This window comes from Camelus bactrianus, chromosome 32, assembly GCF_048773025.1.
Source record: "Camelus bactrianus isolate YW-2024 breed Bactrian camel chromosome 32, ASM4877302v1, whole genome shotgun sequence".
Taxonomy (NCBI): domain Eukaryota; kingdom Metazoa; phylum Chordata; class Mammalia; order Artiodactyla; family Camelidae; genus Camelus; species Camelus bactrianus.
The window spans coordinates 20,536,609-20,556,470 of NC_133570.1; the positions used below are offsets into that span (position 1 = coordinate 20,536,609).

The following is a 19,862-nucleotide window of genomic DNA, read 5'->3' on the forward strand; positions in this document are numbered from 1 at the left end:
TGGACACTTGGCCGACCAGCCCTCCCGCTTTCTCCTCAGCCTTCGCAACCAGCTTGTTTGCACTTGAAGCACCTCTGGCCTTCCTTTTCCTTGTTCAGTTCCATTGGTTCTAGAGCTGGGGCCGTTCTCTCTGAAGCTCTCCGGAACCTGCTCCCTCTCGTTGGGGGAGGCCAGGAAAGCAGCGGGATCACACGATGTTTGCAGCTGAGGTTAAATTGTGGAGCTGTGAATGACGACCTGATCTCTTGCATGTTGGCAAACCAGGGAACCTGGACAAGTTTTCTGACGATTGTCCTTTCACCCTTGTCAGAGGTGTTTGGCCTAGAAGGAGGGATCATAGGGGGAGGGAAAATCTGCCTCTGTTAGTCCTTATGGCCCCTACCTGGGACTCTGTTGCTTAACCTGGTTCCTGACAACATTGTCAGAGGGAAAACACCACCGTGTGTAAGCCCCCCGTGAACTGTTCTGGGCCTTTCTCAGAATCACGAAAGCAGGCTGTTTGAGTTTTCTCTTTTGAGAAGTGATTTCTAATGGCAGTGCTCTGGAAAAGGGATGATGCAGATAGAAAGCTGTTATTTCATCACCATTTCCTCTAAATTTGTGACTCTTAAGAAAGGCCTGAGAAGAAACCACACATCGTGACCAGACTGTGATGTAATGGGCTGCCTGACGACACAGGATTTTCTGTGATGCTGAAAGTCGTGCTCATTTTCTCACCCACACCCCCATCCAAACAAGCACCGCAGAGTGAGAGTTACAGTAATAGCACCCTTTGTTGAGCGTTTACTCCACGCCAGAGACTGTCCTAAGCATTTCACATACATTATCTCATTTAATTCTTACAACAACCTAATAACTGCGGTACTAGTCCTACCTATTTTATGAGTAGGGACATGGAGGTTGCTTGCTCACAGTCTCAGAGCTAGTAAGTAGGCATAGCTGGGATTTGAACCCAGGCATTCTGACTCCTCGCTTACCAGAGTCTTGCATTCCTGACCGGGGCAGTCATTTCACCTCCCTAAGGCTTGTTTCCTCCTCTGTAACTTCAGGGTAACAAGCACCACACACACTGGTGGTGTCAGATAACATTGAAGGGCATTGGTTCAAAGGCTTCAGGAACTTTCAAGTGTCAGTAAAAATGCTGCTGGATTTCTGGGGCTCCAGCTCCTGGTGTGGGCATTGGTGGAGCAGCCCTGCCATCTGCTGTTGCACTGCAAGTGCTGCTGTGTGTTTATTGACCTGAGTCTTTGATTCTCGTCTGCTTGTTTGTCTAGTTTATCTCTAAGGAAACAGCCAGCCTGCGGGTCATTGAGGCTGGCTGGTGGGCAGGGTGCTAGGGCCTGGCTGACAGAGAAGGGGAAGGACAAACACCTGGGTCTTCCTCTGCCCCCACGAGGGACTCCAGCATGAACACAGAGTGGGACTCCTAGTTTGCAACAGCATGTGACCTTCAACGTGCCTTAATCCTGCTCTGTTCTTTGGGAAGAGAAAACTAAGACGCCATAGAAACCCCACATTGGCTGTCTGGGCCAGAGATGGAGGGATGGAGGGGGGTGGGTGGGACTAGGGTGAAGGGCTGATGTTTATTAAACATTGTATTGGGAGTTCCACTTAGATTATCTGATTCAACCCTCACAGTAACCCTGCAACCTCATTTGATACTAAAACAGAAAAGCCCAGAAAGGTAGAGTAACTTGCCCAGGGTCACACAGAGCTAACATGTGAATTCAGGTCTCCCTGGCTCCAAAGAGGGATCTTCTTTCCACTGTGACTCCCACGAAAGAACAAGACTCAGAGTCAGAAGACCTGGAGTTAAGTCTTAGCTGAGCCAGGCCAGCTGTGTAACTGTGGGCAAGTTCCTTAGTTACTCTGAGCTTCATTTTCTTACATCTGAGATGCAGTGAAAGTAATCCACCCGATGAAGTAGCTGTGAGAATCACGAGGATCACGGAGGGGATGGAGAAGAGCGTTCTCTGCACACCTTAGGGTGGTGTGACGTAAAGCAGCATGTGGCAGCGTTGTGCTCCTTAATTAGCTGTTCACGTTTCATTTTGAGCGTCATCTACAGTATTAAAGCACCCAGTTAACTGCTGATGGGGATATAGATTGGAAATACTGGCCTGACCTCCCAGCTGGCTCCCTCAGACAGGTCATAAGTTGGAGCATTCCTGATAGTGGGCTCTAGTCTGGCTTCCATTCTGTCTCTACCCTGGAACATCCCCTCAGTAGGGTTCCAGAGGACAGCCTCGCTGGTCCACCCACTGGCCTCTCTTCTTCTTGCAAGGCCTCCAAGGCTGCCCTGGAGGTCGTAAAGTGAATCAGAGTTTGCAGTCAGGCTGCTTGAGTTTCCATCCCCACTTCTCTTGAGTCACTAGCTTATCCTTTCTTTGACCACAGTTTCCTCATCTACAAAAGGGTGAAATGGTTCCCACCTCAAAAGATTGTTGTGCAGACTAAATTTAACATGTATTCAAAGCCCTTACTTAGCACAGTGCCTGGCCATAATTAAGTTTTAATAGATGCTAGCGTTTATTATTAGTGTCTTTGTCACTCTTTAAATGTTCCCTTCCCTTGGCTTCCCTGACATGCCACACTCCCGCTCGTGTCCTCCCCTTCTCCGGTCATTCCAATTTGCTTATCCTCCTCTGTCCAGCTCTGAAATGTTGCCATCCCCCCAGGCGCGTTTGCCGATTTCTCCCTCTGTCAGGGTGAGAGTCTCACCCTCGCCTGGGGCTCCCATCTCCTCTGCACACTGATGACCACATACTCCACATACTGATAGAATCAATATCTTCAGTCCAAACCTTTCCCCTGAGTTCTCCACTAGCTCACCTGCTGTCAACCTCACATGTCCATTTGGATGTCTTGCAGGCATCCCAGACCCAGCTGGACTTTCCAAAACTGGCTCCTCTTACACTGTAACCTGTCCTGTTGAGTGGCACCAGCATCCACCCACTGCCCAAGCCAGAACCAGGTGTCCTTCCCAGTACTCCTCTCGTATCCTCCAGATCTAGTTCGTCCGTTTTCTCTCCGGGTTATATTTTGAATCTATTTCTCCACCCTGCTCCAGGCTACCATCCTCTCTCACCTGGATGACCACAGTAGCCTTCTAACTGTCCTTAATCACTCTGCACCCCCAGTCCATCCTCCACAAAGCAGCCAAAATCAGTGATTTTTTTTTTTTTTTAAGTCTGACCACATCACACTCTCATCTCTCGGTCCTTATATAGTTGCATGATTTTCCAGCATTTTTAGATAAAGGCCAAAGCCCTAAGTGTAGCCTGTAGAGCCCCCCGTGGTCCGGCCTCTCCCCATAGCCTCCTGTTCTCCCTACTTCAGCCTCACCGCTCTTCTTTACAGGTCCAAAACGTGCCCTTCTTCCTTCTGACCGGGCCTTTGCTCCTGCTGTTCCCTCCACCTGGAAAGCCCTCTCACCTTCTTTTGGCCTAATTAACACCTGCTCACTCTTCGTATGTACCTGGATGAGAAACGGATATCTCAGGGAAGTAGTTAACAAAACAGGTCATGGCCCCTGTTTTATGCTTTCACAGATCTTCCCTTTGAAGCTTTTTTTGTGGGTTTAATTTTACATGTATTCATCTGATCATCTCCCTAATGACATCCTGAGACCTCTAATGTGTCAGCATAACTTGGTCAGGGACCACGGGGCTCTTTGCCCCCCACATGTCACCACTGGGCACGTGTTGGCATGGGAGGGATACTTGTCGAATGAATTGCCGGGGTGGCCAAGAGATGTGATGTAAGCGTGGCCTTTCCCTGCCCTTCCCCTTCCCCACATCCTTCCCTCAGCAGTCACTGTGGCTGCGGTTACTGTAATCGGCAGGGAGGAATTGGTTCCAGACATTAGGTTGTTTGGGAAAATTGCCTGCAAGTCTCGAGGTGAGCAGTTAAAGATTTGTCTTCTGTCCCCGAAGGAGCCAGAGAGGCTGACCCAGGAGTCCTCCTGCCCAGCAGCAGGTCTTGAGCTGTCCTTCTCTGCAGGCACAGTCTAGATGGGAGCAAGCCCTGGAGAGAAAACCAGTGAGTTCAGCTGCTCCAGCCCAAACTAGTTATGACTGCCCTGAAATCTGACAAATCCCAATTCTAATCGTAAGTTTTAAAAATTTTGTTGTTGTTTTTTTTTTAATTTTTAGAAATCTTTAAAGGGTGGCATTAGCTAAAGATGCCCATGAAGTATAAAGTGGAAAAAAAATTTGTCTTTTACTTGTGGGTGATTTATGGCAGCTACTGGGTGGATAGGTTAGCAGTTCTTAAAAATGAAGTTTGTCCTTTGGGAGTTAAACTAGTTGGATCCATGTGTAATGAGAGCCGTCTCGTGTGGTAGTTAAGAAAGGCTTGAGAACCAGATTTCTTCGGTTCAAATCCTGGTCCTGCCATTTATTTGCTGTGCACCGTAGGCAAGTTACTTACCCTTTCTGTACTTCATTTCCTCACCTATAAAAGGGAAAAAGTGACCTACTGCCTGCTTCCTAGTGTTATGGTGAGGGGTGGATGAGTGAAGTCGTGTGTAACCCAGAGTAAGCACCCATGGCTGTTAGCCATTTGTTACTGGCTACTAGGGAGCCAAACGTCTCCCAGGGCTGAATTGGTGATTGTTACGTATCTAAAGGAGTCATGATTTTTCTCTTCTAATTAAAAATTAGTTTAAAAACCAGTAGAATAATGAGTGGCCAGCAGTGAAAAGTCAGTGAGGCAAAACTAGAAGTATGTCCACACAGAGATACTGATTCTGGATGTGGTCACCAGAAGGGTGTTCTTTGTTGCAAGTGGGGCTAGTTTGGCTGGCTCATTACTGCTGGAGTGAAGTTTCTCTCCGTGGCTGCTCATTTCCCTTTATTGTAAGTCGGTGCTCACAGTGCAACCTAATTCGGCTGCCTGGGATTCTTGATTAACAGGAAGGGGCTGGAGGCAGTACATGTGTAGGGGATGTGGGGGTTCTGATTTCAAGTGTTAGTTTGTCAGTGGACAGTAGGTTGATAAGTGGTTAGGATACACCCATCCTAGAATGTCTACACCTCTCTGGGTACTGCAAAGTCCTGTTTCTGGGCCTAAAAGGCCAAAAATGAGGCCTAGATTAGGATCATTTGTCAAGGTGACACTAGCCTTGGAGAGTGTCTGGGTGTTCAGCCAGCCAGCCTTTCTCTGACCCCAACCCTTCAGCATTGGCCTCCTGGTGTGGAATTTTTTGCTACCCTAACTCCCTTTTACAGAGGAAGAAATTGAAGCCCAGAGAAGTTTAACAGCAGGCTCAGATCACACAGCAAGTTTTGTTGTTGGCCAGGTCAAATTTTCAGGCCTTCTCTGCCAGGCATTGCCTGGAGATTTGTTCAGTATCCAAAGCATTTTTTCCTGATGCAGCCAGGAGATGAGAATCTGTGTAAACACAGCATTTGACCCTGAATGTTAGACATTTAATTTTGTAATATTAATATCAGAGAGCAACAGTGGATAATTACCTACAAGGGGTTACAACCCCATCCTTATGTACTTACAGCCCATACAGCAAATCTCAGCTGTTAAAATGACCACCTCGGGAGAGATGTGGCCTGAGGATGGGGCCGTGGTCTGCTGTTAATGCACACGGGTCGGCCAGCGGACTTCGTGTGGATGGACACGTAGCCAGGTGCAGACTCGAGAGGTGAATGCCCCCCATGGAGAAAAACCTGCAAAGGGCCAGCGCTGTCTTTGCTGTTTCAGGCTCTGTGTTCTCTTCATTGGGAGCCTCTGCGTGTTAAATACTCTGATCACTGCTCACTGCCTGGGGATGACCTGGCTCGAGGTCAGCCGTGGTCCCTTCTGCCATCCCAGCCTCTTCCCCGCTCACTCCTCACATGTGCCTGCCGCTGCAGCTTTCAAGACCTTACTCTGTTACGCCTCAGTGCTTTTGCACATGTTATTCCTTCAGCTGGAGTGCCTCTTGTCTGCCTGGCGATCAGCCTGTTAGGTTCAGGCGAGACAGCCAGGCCTCTGGAGGAGCCTCCCCAAGTGCACCCTCACTCTTTCCCCACCGATCAGAGGAGACTTTTTCTCTCCCTTTGTCGTTCTCCTCGTATAACCTCAGTCACGGCCATCATCATCCCTCTTAGAGTATGAAATTCTCTGTCTGGAGCCACATCTTGTTCTCCTTTGTGTCCCAGAGCTTGGCTGAGTGCTGAGAACGCGGTGGGCACTCAGTGCTTGTTGTACAAAGTATGTTTTTGTCAAACGACCACCTCTCTCTTAGACACTTGCATAAAGCCCTTCCAGTGCAATCACCACTGTCTCTTTGCTCTGCAGTTTTGTCCCAGGCAAGAGCTTTTCTTTCGAAGTGGGGGCATGGAATAAGACCTCTGTCTGTGTCATTCCAGAGTCTGAAACCAGCAGCACTGCGGCCTCAAGGGATGGCGTGCCTTCTGCACTGCCCAGCCCACTGTGCTGATTTCCTTGTAGTTTTCCTCCAAGGCCTGAAATCCCTCTTCCCTTGGGTAGCGCTGGAGGGGTTGCTAATAAACTTTGTTTCTCCACACTCCTCTCCATCACCAGGAAAAACCTCTGAGTGCCTCAAGCCGGATTTGAATTAGGGGGTTTTATTCTACATGTCAGTCACCTGGTCCTGCCTCCCTGGGGCTGCCCAGTCACGATTCTGCTTAGATCCTAGGGTGCCCCACTCCGCTCCCATCAGTAGCACTGACTCTTAGCGCAGCACCAGCTCTTTCTGAAGTTAGCTCATGTCAGCCCTTGTGTTTTGTTTTGTTAACCTGTTTCAGTTCCAAAGGTGGCCTTTTCATGAGATGACCCTATATTCTGGAGTCATCTTTTCCCACTGTACTTGAACACCACTACTGTGGGTTTCAGATGAGTAGGAACAGCTCCAGGAAGGTGGAAGTCCCCAGCGAGCCAAGGCTTTACAGAATGTCAACCACCAAATATTTATTTATTGAGCTACATCCAGAATAGGAAGATGAACAATCTGTCTTGCAATCATTTCCTCATTTGTAGCCAAGGGGAGGCTAGTGATCTACCTGCCTGCCTCTCGGGGTCAGTGTGAGGGTGGAGTGGAAATCAAGTGGAAGACACACTGGAAAGAGGAAAGCAGTGGTTTCCATCTTCGGTCTGCAGCAGAAATACTGAAGCTTATTTAAAATGCAATTCTCCTGCTCAGTCTTGGCAATTGTTGTTATGTTGGCCTGGGGTAATGCCAGGAATCTTCATTTTCAACAAGCTGCCCAAGGGTATCTGATGCTGCTGTCCCTTTGACCACACTTTTGAAATACCACTGTAAATCCAGTATAGAATGGTTATTTGAGGCTATTTTAATATCTTGGACTTGGAATCCAAAGTTTTGGGTTAAATCCCAGCTCTGCTGGTTCCTAGACCTGTGACCTTGGACGACCTTCTCTTTGAGCTGCAGTTCCTCATACGTAAAAAGGAGGTGATACCCCGACCTCACAGTGTTACGCCAATAAAAGGAAAGCGTATGTGAGCAAGCCCACCTCGGTGCAGAGGTCCTAGAACTCTGTCGGTGTTTTACAGAGTGGGAGCCAAGGGTCCACAACTTCTGGAATGTGGTGTTATATTGACAGACACCAGGCAAAAGACAGTTCTTAGCATCCAGCTTAATCAGGTATCATGGAAATCTGGATAAAACCCTAGAGATTTAGTCCAGTCCCTTGTTTTATGGCTCATGAACTTGAAACTAGGAATGGAGGGTGGAAAGCTCAAGATGTGTGGGGATACCCAGTCACATGAAATGTGTTTAGATTTTCAGACTGGAAAAATTATTTCCCAAAATACTGAAGAAAGACAGAGGGGAACCTATCAGCGCAGCAATAGAACCACTGTTAATAACTTTTGAGAAACCATGGAGACTGGTGTGATACCCCCAAGTATAATTATTTGTTCCACACCTGCTGTATACCAGGTGCTAAGGATCTAGTAGTGAGAGGAAAGTAGAGATGGCTAACCGGCCCGGTTTTCAGAGAGGAGGGAAAAGAGATGCTGAAACAGTAAACTCATAATCCTTTTGACTTGACTCTGTCACAGAATTCCGATGGAATTTTGTGGACAAATTCCGATGGGACTCTGGAATTTTGCAGGTGATGGGCTAGGGGGACCATGAGCACTTAGAAGAGGAGCTGATCCAGCAGTTGTGAATTAGTCATGACTCCTCAGACTTGGCTTCATGTTTTCACTGGGTTGCTATCGAGAGACAGGCATTTGATAAACTCTTTCATGTTATCCTGACAGTAAGACTGTGGGCAGGAAATGTAGAGAAATCAGATGCAGGAGTTCCGTGTATCCAGCACTTTGGGGCCCTGTGCGGGAGGGCCAGGTTCCTCAACACCTCGCTCTGGCTTCTGTTGAGGAAAGGGCTTGGGACTCGAGGTCAGCAAACCGGGCTTTTAATCTCAATCCTGCCCCTCCCAGCAGTAACCTCAGCTGGATTGCCTGACCTCTCTGGGCTTCCCTTGCCCTGTCTGTGCTGTACATACCCCTTGCCAGGTTGTTGTAGGGACTAAATGAGATGATGAGAATAAAAGTCCTTTGTAAACTGAAAATCTCTTGTGAACGTTAGTTATCATCCCTTTTCTAGAAGTTGTTCCTAACAGAGTTCCTGAATCGTATGCTTATTTACTGGGCATCTGCAGGCGCCAGGTGTGGGCCAGGTGTGGGCGCCTGTATTTGACCTGGAGGTGGACAGATGCGGGCTCCAAGCCCTTCCTGTGTGAAATGTGCTTAGGGACACGTCAGGGGAACCGTTTCCAGAGGAGACTGAGTGCTCCGTTGGAGGTGGGCCTGGAAAAAGTAGGAGATGGAGGGGGCTGCAGAAGGAGCTAAGGGAGCAAAGGCTTGGGGACTGCCCAGGGAGAGCCTGCATGGCCTTTCTGGGAAGTGGAGCAGGACAGGAGGCGGCCAGCTTTCCTGGGAGGGAAGCCAAGAGACTGCCCCAGGGTCCTGAGTGCAGGGCACCTAGGCAGGCAGGCTTTGCCTTTGGACAGGAGCACCAGCAAAAACGTGTGAGGAGGTATTTGCTCTAAACCATAGGACTTCTTTTTGTTGTTCATTTACCATATGAAAAAGCAGCACTTCAGTGTAAGAAAAAATGTAAACAGTATCAAAAAGGTAGAAAAAGAATAGTGTTTCATCCCTGCTTCTTGTCTCTGCTACCCTAAAGAGAAACTGATCCATGTGGTGGAGTTGGCCAGGTGGTCTCCAAGGATTGTGTGCATTGATTTTTGAAACAGTGGGATTATACCACACAGTCTCTCTGATGCCTGGATTTCATATAACCCTTTACCCAGGACAATTTCTGTTTTGGGACCTAAAGTCTACCTCATTTTTTGTTGTTGTTGTTGTTGTGGGGGAAGGTAATTAAGTGTATGTATGTATGTATGTATTGTATGTATTTTAATGGAGGTGCTGGAGATTGAACCCAGGACCTTGTGCATGCTAGGCATGTGCTCTACCTCTGACCTGTACCCTCCCCCTACCTCATTATTTTTAACAGCTGCATAGTATTGTGTTGCATGGCTGTGGGATTGTAGTTAGCCCACCCCTACTGATGGACACATGGATTGTTCCTCATCTTTTAGTACTAAACCGTGCTGGACACACATCTTGGCACATTTGTAGGAATATTTCTCTGGGCAAAATTTCTGGCAGTAGAATTGCTGGGACTCTCATTTTTGAAAGCCGACTACTGCTGTAGTGTGGAAAGTGAGCCGGAAGTGAGGGGGAGCAGAGGCAGTAAAAACAGCCAGCAAACGGGGTGACACTGCTCACTTTCCAAGGTTCAGAAGCTGCAGTCCTCGAGCTCCCGTCCCTGGTGGGAGTCCTCCCGGCCAATAGAGGGCCCCACACGGACACAGTTCCTTGGGCTTCAGGTTATCTGACCAGAGCCTCCTTCTGAGAAGAGGTTGGGGTGATTCATGCATTCACCACTGCCCCCCAGAGCACTCACTTGGGGCCGCCGGTCTTCTCCAGCCTCTCACAGCCACCTTGAAGCCCTGAGTCTCAGTTGGTTCTGAGGAGTCGGTTTGCTGGGCTCCCCGCCAGGTTTCTAACTTGTGAAACGTGTAAGAGATTAGTACCTCTCCTGCCATCTTATCCCATCTGTAACTGCCAGTCCAAGTGTCCCTCCTGTTGCCTCTGGCAACCGTAACTTCTGAATCCCCCACCTGGAACCCAGAAGAGCAGCTTTCCATCTGGGACTAGTATCCAAGGGCAGGCAGTGGAAATACAGCCTCCACTGTGACCTTCTACCTCCCAGTTCTGGGGGGTTTGGGCCTTTGAAATTGGCCCCAGGGAGCCACACTCTGGGGTCTGAGTGGCCAGCAACTTCTCACTTCTGGTGGTCTGTCCTTCTTGGTCCCTCCTGAGGTCTGGATTTAGAGAGGTCAGGCAGACTCCACCTGGGAGAGCCCTGCGCTTCAGCTCAGGACACGGGGAGACGGCCACACCTCTTCAGTGGGGGGTGCAGTTTTGTGGCATTGAGGAATCCTCACACTGGTTCCCCACACACCCACCTACCCACTGAGTCCTTTGTGCGGGGAGCTGGGGTGGGGGGACTGGAGAACGCCTGCAGCCTCCTGCATTCCTAGACACCGACTCACTGCGCCCGCGGCCGCTGGAACAGCACATAGCTGTGTGAGATGTCAGGAGGAGTTATGCTCACGGGCTCCCTGGCCCCATCTCTTTGTGGCTTGTATTTTCTTCCATCCGCACTCTGTTCATCAGATGGAAATCAGAGGGTGCAATTAGCAGATAATTTGCTAGTTCCAGGCTTAATTTGGGGCCCCCTTCTTGCCCGAATCGAATTACAGGGGAACATAATAGATTTTTAGTGAGAAATAGTTGGCCCTGTTGCTGGAAGAAAGCTCTCTAGCTGGGCAGGCTTTTTGGTGTCCTGTGTGTTGTCCCCGCTTCCACTCCACCCCGCCTCCTCTGTGGCTCGTGTGCGGCCCCCAGGCCTGGATCCTGATCCCCTCAGGGCCAGCTCAAGAGCTTTAAACTCGAGACCCAAGGAAAACAGGGAGCCCTCTGCAGCCTCACAGGGCTGAAAACGTTGAAGCTGGAAGCTATTTAGAGACCTCACCAAGGCCCAGACAGAGACAGCAGCTTGCTGAAGACCACATAGCTAGCCCATAGTGGTAGTAACAATAGTCTTAATGATATTAGCAGCTAACATTTATCACCTCTTAATGTGTTCCAGACTCTGTGCCAAGGGCTTACGTGCAGGGCCTTGTCGCATTCAAACCCAGACAGTCTGGCTGCGGGCCCAGGCTGGGCTCCAGCAGAGCAGTGGTCGAGCTCAGCATCGGCAGCCTGGGTTCGAATCCTGGCTTCACCTCACGTACACAGCTGGGAGACCTTGGATTTAAAGTCTGTGTACCTCACTTCCTTCCTCCAAGAAAAGGGGGAAATCACAGCACTACCAGCTAGTGCAGGTTAAAATTCATTCACATACATAAGTGCTTCGAGCAGTACTTGGGGCAGCACTCGTCCAGCGCTCAGTCCCTGCTGGCTGCCTCGGGCTGGAGTGTGGCGTCTGTGTGGCAGGGTTGCATGTGGCTGAGTTCTGCACAGATGCCAAAAGCTGGTCTCTGCTGCTGGAGGCCGTCAACAGAGTAGTTGAGTGCACTGCCCGTGGAGCAGAGGTCAGCACCCTAGACCCTGCCTGTCTTTGTATGGCTGAAGAGTTTTATATTTTTAAATGGTTGAAGGAGGAAAGCAAAAGAATATTTTGTGGCAAATGAAAATTGCATGAAATTCAAATTTCAGTGTCCATAAATAAAGTTTCATTGGAACAGAGCCCCGTCCATTTGTTTGCATTTTATAGACAGCCACTTTTGTGCTGCAGTGACAGAGCTGAGTAGCTGTGACAGAGTCTGTATTTCTGTAGGTCTGCAAAGCCTAAAATATTTGCTCTCTGGCTCTTTACAGAAAAAATGTCTCAACCCTGGCTCTTACTAGGTTGAAACCCAGCTCCGCTCCTCCAGCTGTTTGTCTTCAGGGTAGTGACACAACCCTCAGAACCTCAGTTTCATCCTCTGTTAAATGGGGGTGATAACATCTGCCTCAAATATTGGTCACAAAAGTATGACAGAACAGATGCAGGGCACTTAGCACAGGGCCTGGAATGTACTAAGTGCTCAGAAATGCTCGCTTACAGCAGGGTGCAAACACCATCTCTTATCACATTCTTTGTTATCCGTGTGCTCAGTCAGTCCAGGAATGGGAAAAGGCTCTGACATCCAGCCGCCACCTTTGCCACAGGCTTTCCTGTTCGTCGTAACAGGGTAACATCAGTGGCGAGGAGTGTGTGCCTGGTGGGAGGGAGCTGGTGTTGTTCCCTCAAGCCCAGCAGTGAGGTCTGGATGTGCCTAAGTCTTCTGCAGGCCAGGGAGGTTGGGGCTCCCCTGATGGTGGGCTCTGGTTTGGTCAGAGCAGCTGGGGCTCTTTATGCAGCCCCTACTCCAGATACCTGGCCAATCATTCCCCACAGGCACCCTGGGCCTTGTCCTCCATCGTGCCCTGCTTTTCGGTTTGAGAAGCTTGGTTACCATGGACACAGTGGAAGAAGCACCACTGCCTGCTGAGGCCAATGGCTGGCATTCTGGAAATGAAAGAGAGGGGACGGGTGACCTGGCTCCAGTCCCTGTGCTCCCTTCTACCTGCAGAAGGGCTTTGAGGGAGGTGTTTCCTTTGAATCTGCATTTAAATCCCAGCACTGCCACTGACTAATTTTCTGGCCCTGGGTAAGTTACCTAATCTCTCTGTACCTCACTTTCCTTGTTTATACCATGGAGGTAATTCCCTTGTCGGTGGAATAAGAATGTTGTATGGCGTTTACCACACGGAGAAATGGCAGGCGTCGGTTAACATTCTGGGCCTTGTTCTTAGTCTGCAGTGCAGCTCTGCCCACAGGTGGAGTAGCAGCCCCCGCTAGCAGCTCTTGGAGCTGTCCGCAAGCCAGGCAGAGGGAAGGGATGAATGGGGACCCACGCGCTAGCACCAAGTATATGCCAGCCCAGAGCAGAGAGCCCAGAGGGCAGCTTTCTCAGGACCTGGATCTCTGGACCTGCCTCCTGCCAGAGGCCCCTCTCTGGGGGTGTGGCTTGACCTGGAGCTGGTATCCTATGCTTTTCTTCACCTCTGAGCAGAGTTGCTGTCCTTGGAGTAGCTCTTCAGGCTGGGGACACTTGGGCCACATGTGCTCACCCTCTCTTCGGCCTTGCCCTTCCCTGAGCCCAGGGATGGACGCTCAGCCAGTCCTGGTCATTGTCTGCAGCGCCTGCCTGCAGCCTCCCTCCAGCTCAGCTCCACCCCTTGACTGCAAGGTCTGTTTCCTAATAGCTGCTCCAACCACACACCTCGTTCGGCGCGGAGCCCCTCCCCTTCCTCCCTCCCTCCCCCGTCAGGGGTGGGACTGGAGAAGAAGGCTAACTTGACAGCAGCGCCTCTTTCTTAGCTAGCCACCGGCCCCTGCCCAGGAATGCCTCTGTGCGCATAGCCTCCGCAGAGAGGTGCTTCTCCTGAGTCCTGAGGGGCCGCCCAGCTTCCGAGAACCAGGGAAGAGCCCTCCCCGCCATGAGACCCTACGGGCGTCTGCCGGGGGGCAAGGGGCCCGGAGTGCTCACGCCTCTCCAGCCGCTCCGGAGGGAGAGGTGAGCGCCGGGCAGCCAGCCCACAGCCAGTGGTGCGGAGCCCTGGGCCTGTCATGGTGGCCGTCCGCTGCCGGCTGGAGGCTCTCCCAGACGGGTTTGCAGCTGAGCGTGCTTATCTGGTGTGGGAAGAAGATGGGGAGTTACTTGTCTGTCCAGGCTTACTTCACCTCCAGAGACCCCTTTCGGTGAGTTGGACTCTCAGTCCCCTGCCCCACCTCCTCTTCGGGCCCCTGGTCCTGAGGGGCGGGCAGAGGCCTCCCTGAATCTGCTTCTCGGATTTCATTTATCCTTTGACTGTGGCTTCTGTCAGGCAGGAGCCAGTAGAAGCTGCTCCCAAGTGAGCCGGGCTACCCGAGGCCCCCCCACCATGTTCTGGGAATGGTGAGGTGAGGGGTGGGCCCAGGGGCAGCCCCAGGGGAGCTCGGGCTCTCCTTGCTTCCCTGACTCACCTGGAAGAGCCTCCAGAAGGTGCCACTGACCGGCCTGCTCTTGGTGCTACTGCTTCCGGGGAGAGAGCACAGACAGGGTGCTGTCCTTCCAGCTCTCACGTGTCTCACCTGCCGGCCGTGCCGCCTGCCCAGGAATCTGTCCCAACAAGCAGGAGAGGCAGGTTTTGCCAAACAGCATGGAAGCTGGCAAGGCCTGGGTGTGGGCAGCCTGTACACCATAGGCACTCTCATTACACACGTTTGTTCTCACCTCTGCCTCTGGCCTTTAAGGGCTTCTGCTCTCCCTGGCAAGTAAGATTGCTGGGGAAAGGCCTGGGCAGGTGAGACCTGGGCAGTTGGCTTTGGAGTGACCTATGCTGTGGGGCTAGCCCCCAGGCCTGCTGGGTCCCCAGGCCCGAGCTTCTGTGGGCCTTACCAGAGGGAGATGTGGAAACGTTCTCTCTACCTCTGACCTGCCTTCCTTTGCTCTCTGCCCCACCCCACCTCCAACAGAAACTCCCCAGGGGGTTCTAGCCCTCTGGGTCCCTCCTGAATGGAGCCATTCCTGGCTGGGGTGGGGCTTGTTTTCATTCTTTGGGAGCAGCTTGTTCCCAGGTCTGCCTCCCCTCACCAGTGGTCCTGGTCGACTCCTCCCTTCTGGCTTCCCAAGCCCGGCCCCGTGCCCGGACTTCGCTGCTGGGATACTTAGTCAGGTGGCCGTGCCCTGGGCAGAAAAAGCAGAACACCATGTGGTTTCACAGAATTACCAGCCCCTGGTGGAGTGGTGGGAAACCCCTGGGTTTGAGCAAGGGCTCGGGGACCTGCGAGGGTGGGAGCTGGTCCTCAGGGCTGACTCTGCCAAGCATCCTGCTACACACTTTATCCCTCCGTCTCGCAACAGCCTCAAGACATTTTGTATCCCCATTTTACAGAGGCAGCAACTGGTTTCAGCAGAGTTAACTTGTGGGGTCTCTGGCCAGCCTCATCTGTCGTCCTGAGTTTCCTCTCTCATCCTCAGGAGGCTGCACCTCCCCTGCCTGTACCTCACCAGGGTTGTTCTTGGGTTTGCTTTCCTCTCCCAGCAGAGAGAGAGTAGAAAAAGGGTCCCCATGGCTGCCTGGCATATGAAGGGATGGCAGAGGTTCTCCTTGGAAGAGCTAGTGGGAATTGATCTTGTGTTTAGGAGGCAGGTTTTACCACGTGGAATCAAGATGCCAAGTGTTTGAAGCAGCCACTAGTTTAAGCCAGGCCCTCCTTAATCCCTCTTCCTCTTAATCCTGAATAGGCAGCTTGGCGGGGTGGGGTTGTTCCCTTAGAAGCCAGGAATGTGTGCCCCTTTTAATCTCTGGGGCCAAGACAGGAGCTAGAGAGATAATGAACTCTCAGCCTGAACCTTTGAGGGCCAAGCCACTGACACCACCCAGGTCTGCCTGTCCTTTGTCTTATTCTGCCCCACCCCCTTTGGGCAACCTGACAACCCTCCCCCCAATTCTATTTGCCCAGCTGGAGTCTGGGGACCGACTGACTGACTGACTGATGTGCCATAGACCCTCTCCCCTCCCCCAGATAAGAGGCCACATTCCTCAAGCCACTTCTGAAGAGAGAGCCGCACACACGCACATGGGGCTCTGTGCCCCAAGGGAGGGACCACCCAGACCCTCTGCTTTCCCAGGTAGCAGTCTAATTAGTCACCACTGTCACTGCCTGCCCCATCCTTTATTACAGGGTGTCTTCATGGGCTGCTCTCTGATCAGGTGCCTGACCCTTTCCTGGGCTTCAGTTTCCTCCTTCACAGAGCACAGGGACTGCACTTCCTGGGCTCCTGAACACAACCCTTGCCAGGTTCTGTGGAACAAATTAAGTCCTTGACCCCAGACCTTGAACCCTCAGGAGTTCTGGGGCTCTGGTTGCAAGGAGAGTGACGCAACCGGATTCCACAGGGACAAGATCGGGCGTGACCATGCACAAGGGAGGGAGGAGGGAGCAGGGATGGAGAATGATTTCTGTGCCCTGGCACCCCTGCCTGGCAGATCTCACTCAGCAGAGTGCGCCGTCTTCCTCTGCCAGGGCCACCGATAGGGCCACCGATGTGAGGGGTGAGATGCAGTTACTGTGTGCTCGCAAGTAAGAGAACACCTCAGATTGAATTTTATAAAGAAGTAAATTTGTGAGTAACTTTTGTCTGACATCTTTCAAGGATTTTTCTTTTTATAGATCTTCCCTTAATGCCCAACATTGATTTAATGGGTTTGGTTTACTTATTGTCTCTTGAGGAAAACAAGTTCATCTTGGTGTAAAGCAACCCACATTTAACAGGAAAAACTATTCTTGACCCTGCCCAGCTTAGCAGTAACATTTGGAAGGTGCCTTAGGTCCCCTGGGACCCTTTTCCTCCTCATTCGAAAAATGAAGGACTTGAATCAGTTGAATGATTCCCAACTGTGCAACCCATGAGGCTCCTCAGAGACACACAAGCACTTTTCAATTTTTCCCAAATAACGAAGGCTCTATTCCTAACTGCAGTGCCACTGCACAGATTACTTTGCAACTATAGGCTTCCTGGCTTTTGATTGGAACTGAATAGCGCGCTCTGGCAACACTTATTTCTTGCTGATCAGAGGCTTATTATGTATTTGGTTAATTTTTTCAAACAGAATAACAGCATATTCCATAATAATTACAACTTAACTGACAGCCTGTCTACAGGGTCTGCAGGCAGGAGAGGTAATAAAGGGGTCTGTGGTGGTAGAAGACTAGGCTCTGATGGACCAGAGTCTCAAGGGCCCTGGTCTGTCTGCCCTCCAGGGCCCGGGGGAGACTTGGCATCCCCAGGCGTGACACTCTCAGGTGAGGGCAGATACCTGCCCAGTCTCCCATCCAGCTAGTCAGAGCTCAGAGGCAGGGCCTGGAAGAAGCTTCTCCCCAGATGTTTTCTGCTCATTTAGGAGGCTAAGGCTGAGCATCCAACCAGGCAGTCACCAGGACATGGGAGGGCTTATTCTTTAACCTGTGCAAATTCACTGTAATAGTGGCTGTTCTGTGCTCTTACCACATAAGGTTGAAAATTTACCTGTAAACATTTGGTCTGAAGAACTTGCATGTGACTGAAGGCTGGGCCTCTATCTTATCTCACTTGGCTTCTCCCAGCACCTTGCCTTTTTGGTCTTGCACATCCTAGATGCACAGTAACTATTTCCTAATTGGTAGGAATTGATAATAATCAATAGATTTCTAGTTGGCTAGACAAATAATTCATTTTAGGATCTTCTCTACTTCCAGAAATCTGTTTGGTTCTGGGCCAAGAAACAGGTCCCTACTGCTTGGGCATGGGAGGGAAAAGGGTCTGTTTCCTTTCACCCTTGGTGTTCTCAAATTAAAGAGGGAGGCGGGGGAGTGGGACCTGCTGGGCACCTGCTGTTGGCCAGGCATCACACTAGGCATTTTAATTCTCATAACCCCTTGAGATTTTATCATCACCGGTGTGCGGATGAGGAGACTGAGGCCCAGAGTCATGAAGTAACTGGCTTTTGGTGACACACATAGTAAACAGCAAAGAGAAAATATGAACCCATGCCTTGTAAGAAGTTATTTGTGAGAATCTCAGCTGATTTTTTTTTTTTTAACCTGTGTGTTCCCTGCTAACTCAAAAGGCCTCAGTTTGGGTCTGAGCTGCCCACTGAACTGACAACGGCTCGATTCACCCTATAGTGCTTGGGAGGAGTCCTGGAGGTTGTCCTCAAGGTGAGTGGGCCTCTCAGAGATCACCCCTGGCTGGGGGTTTCACTGCTCAGGAGAGTGTGGATGGCTGATGCCTCGGCCCTGGGATCTGGACTCCAGCACCAGTCCCACCACCTCTAGGCTGGATGCCCCCAGGCCTGCAGCCTGGGCAGACGTTGACCTTCACTTGGAACTTTCAAAAACTGAAAGCTGGAAATTAGCTTCGACTTTGGGGAGAACATATTGTGGTCATCACCCCTGAGAACTTGAGGTGGGATTTTTTTTTTTTTTTTTTTTGCAGTGGTTTTTTATTATGGTATAGTTGACGTACAATGTTATATAGGTTTCAGGTGCACAACATAGTGATTCACAATTTTTAAAGGTTATATCCCATTTATAGTTATTATAAAATAGTGCCTGTATATATTCCCTGTGTTGTACAATGTAAGTGGGATTTTTTTTTTTTTTTGAGTTGCACCTCACATTTCCAGAGTGTATTTTGGATTCTTTTCTTAAAAGGGCGGAGACCACTGTGGACTAAGTGGAGGAGAAGAGTCCTCGTGTATTTAACATGGGCCCTTGGGCTTAAGGAGCAGCGTCACCAGGTGTTAAGTGCTCTCAGGGCTCCGGCTGAGTGGGTGTGTGCATCACACGGGGGATGTCGTGCCGTCAGTGGAAACGGCTTCACAGACAAGCACACGTTTGTTCAGATTCCAGCTCCATGGTGTGTGTACTGGGTGACTTTCCAGAAGTGACTTGACTCTACTTTTTAGTCTTCTAGTCTGTGAAACAGGGATGATCCTGTCACCTTGAGGGGTATGGTTGGAATTAGAGCTCACATAAGTAGACACCTTATGCAGCGCCCAGAATATGGTTAGCAGTTGTGGAACAGTAGCTGTTGTTAATATCTGAGCTGAGACTCTGGGTCTGCCCGGCAACTTCTCCAGGGGCCTGGAACCACTTGTGTTCTGTGACAGAGCAGCCTGGGGACCCGCAGCCAGTCCTTCCATCAGCTGTTCATCTTCCTGCTCTTCAGGGACACTGGCGGCCGGCTCTGGCTTTGCCCTTGAGACATTCCTTGACACAGACGTGTGTCTTGGGGGGTGTCGCTCTCCAGCCAGGTGTTCCTCGCAGGAGGCTGGCGTGGCTCTCCTGCGTGCCTGCACTTGCTCCTCTCCGGGCCTGGCTGGGGCAACAAAAGCAGGATATTGGCAGTGGAGAGGAGGACATGTTCTGGTGCTCCCGGGCTCTGCAGCGCACATACCATCCCGAGGGTGTGACAGGGCCCGGGCCTATAGTTCGGTGCAGGTGTGTCTTCACCAGCTTTTCTCCCCTGCAGCCAGGAGAAGGACGGGTCCCGGTGACCTGAGCCACAGAACCCCCATGCTTCCACCTGGACTGCTGGTTTGCCACTCCCACCATTTTCAGTTTAGAAACGTGCTAAGAGCTTACTCTGCCAGGCCCATTACGAGGTACTAAGTCTACCAGGAGTGAGAGGGATGCTGTCCTGTCCTCAGGGAGCGCTCAGTGTGGTGAAGGAGGAAGACAGGTGGACAGGTGCTTTCAGTGAGAAGGTGGGAGGCAGGAAGGAAGCCCCTGCTTCTAGTGCCAGCCCTCTGCCAGGCACCTACAGCCACCCAGAACCAAATTTAGTCCTTCCTGCTACCCTCAGAGTCGGTGGTCATGTTGCCATTTCACAAATGAGGAGTGAAGCAGCTGGCCCTGGATCACTTAGGTGGGAAGTGGTGCTGGGATTTGAGCCTTGGATCGTCCAGGGGAAAGTCTTTGTCTAATTCTCTCATTTATAGGTGGGAAAAGTGGGCCCAGAGAGGGAAAGGGGCTTGTCCAGGGGCATGTAGTTCCCAAGAACTTGAACCCAGGTCTCTCTCCTCCCACTTCAGAGCTCATCCAGCCTTTACGTTGAGAGGAATTTGAGCTGTGTGCCCAGGACAGGTCTTCCCGTCCACCTCCTGTAACTTGTGGTTCTTGCTTAATCATTCTGGGCACTTCATACCCATACTTGTCACGCCAGACCCAGCTCTCAGGACCC

The 19,862-nt window shown here is 50.9% G+C and overlaps 1 protein-coding gene across 3 annotated transcripts in view; it reads left to right on the forward strand.

Moving 5' to 3' along the window:
* The window catches only part of LIMK2 (LIM domain kinase 2), a 52,105-nt gene that overhangs the window by 13,696 nt on the left and 18,547 nt on the right, over positions 1 to 19,862 (forward strand). Inside the window, exon 1 of one of the 3 annotated variants that reach the window (XM_045513968.2) lies at positions 3,986 to 4,110. The exons of 1 other annotated variant lie outside the window; for it this stretch is intronic. Coding sequence is in view for 1 of the 2 variants with exons in the window: in XM_010951355.3 (XP_010949657.2) it covers positions 13,800 to 13,852 (53 nt within the window). In the remaining variant the exon portion in view is untranslated. Of the gene's footprint in view, positions 1 to 3,985; positions 4,111 to 13,425; positions 13,853 to 19,862 lie in introns of those variants that run through there. One more of the 3 variants, XM_010951355.3, reaches the window with a different exon arrangement.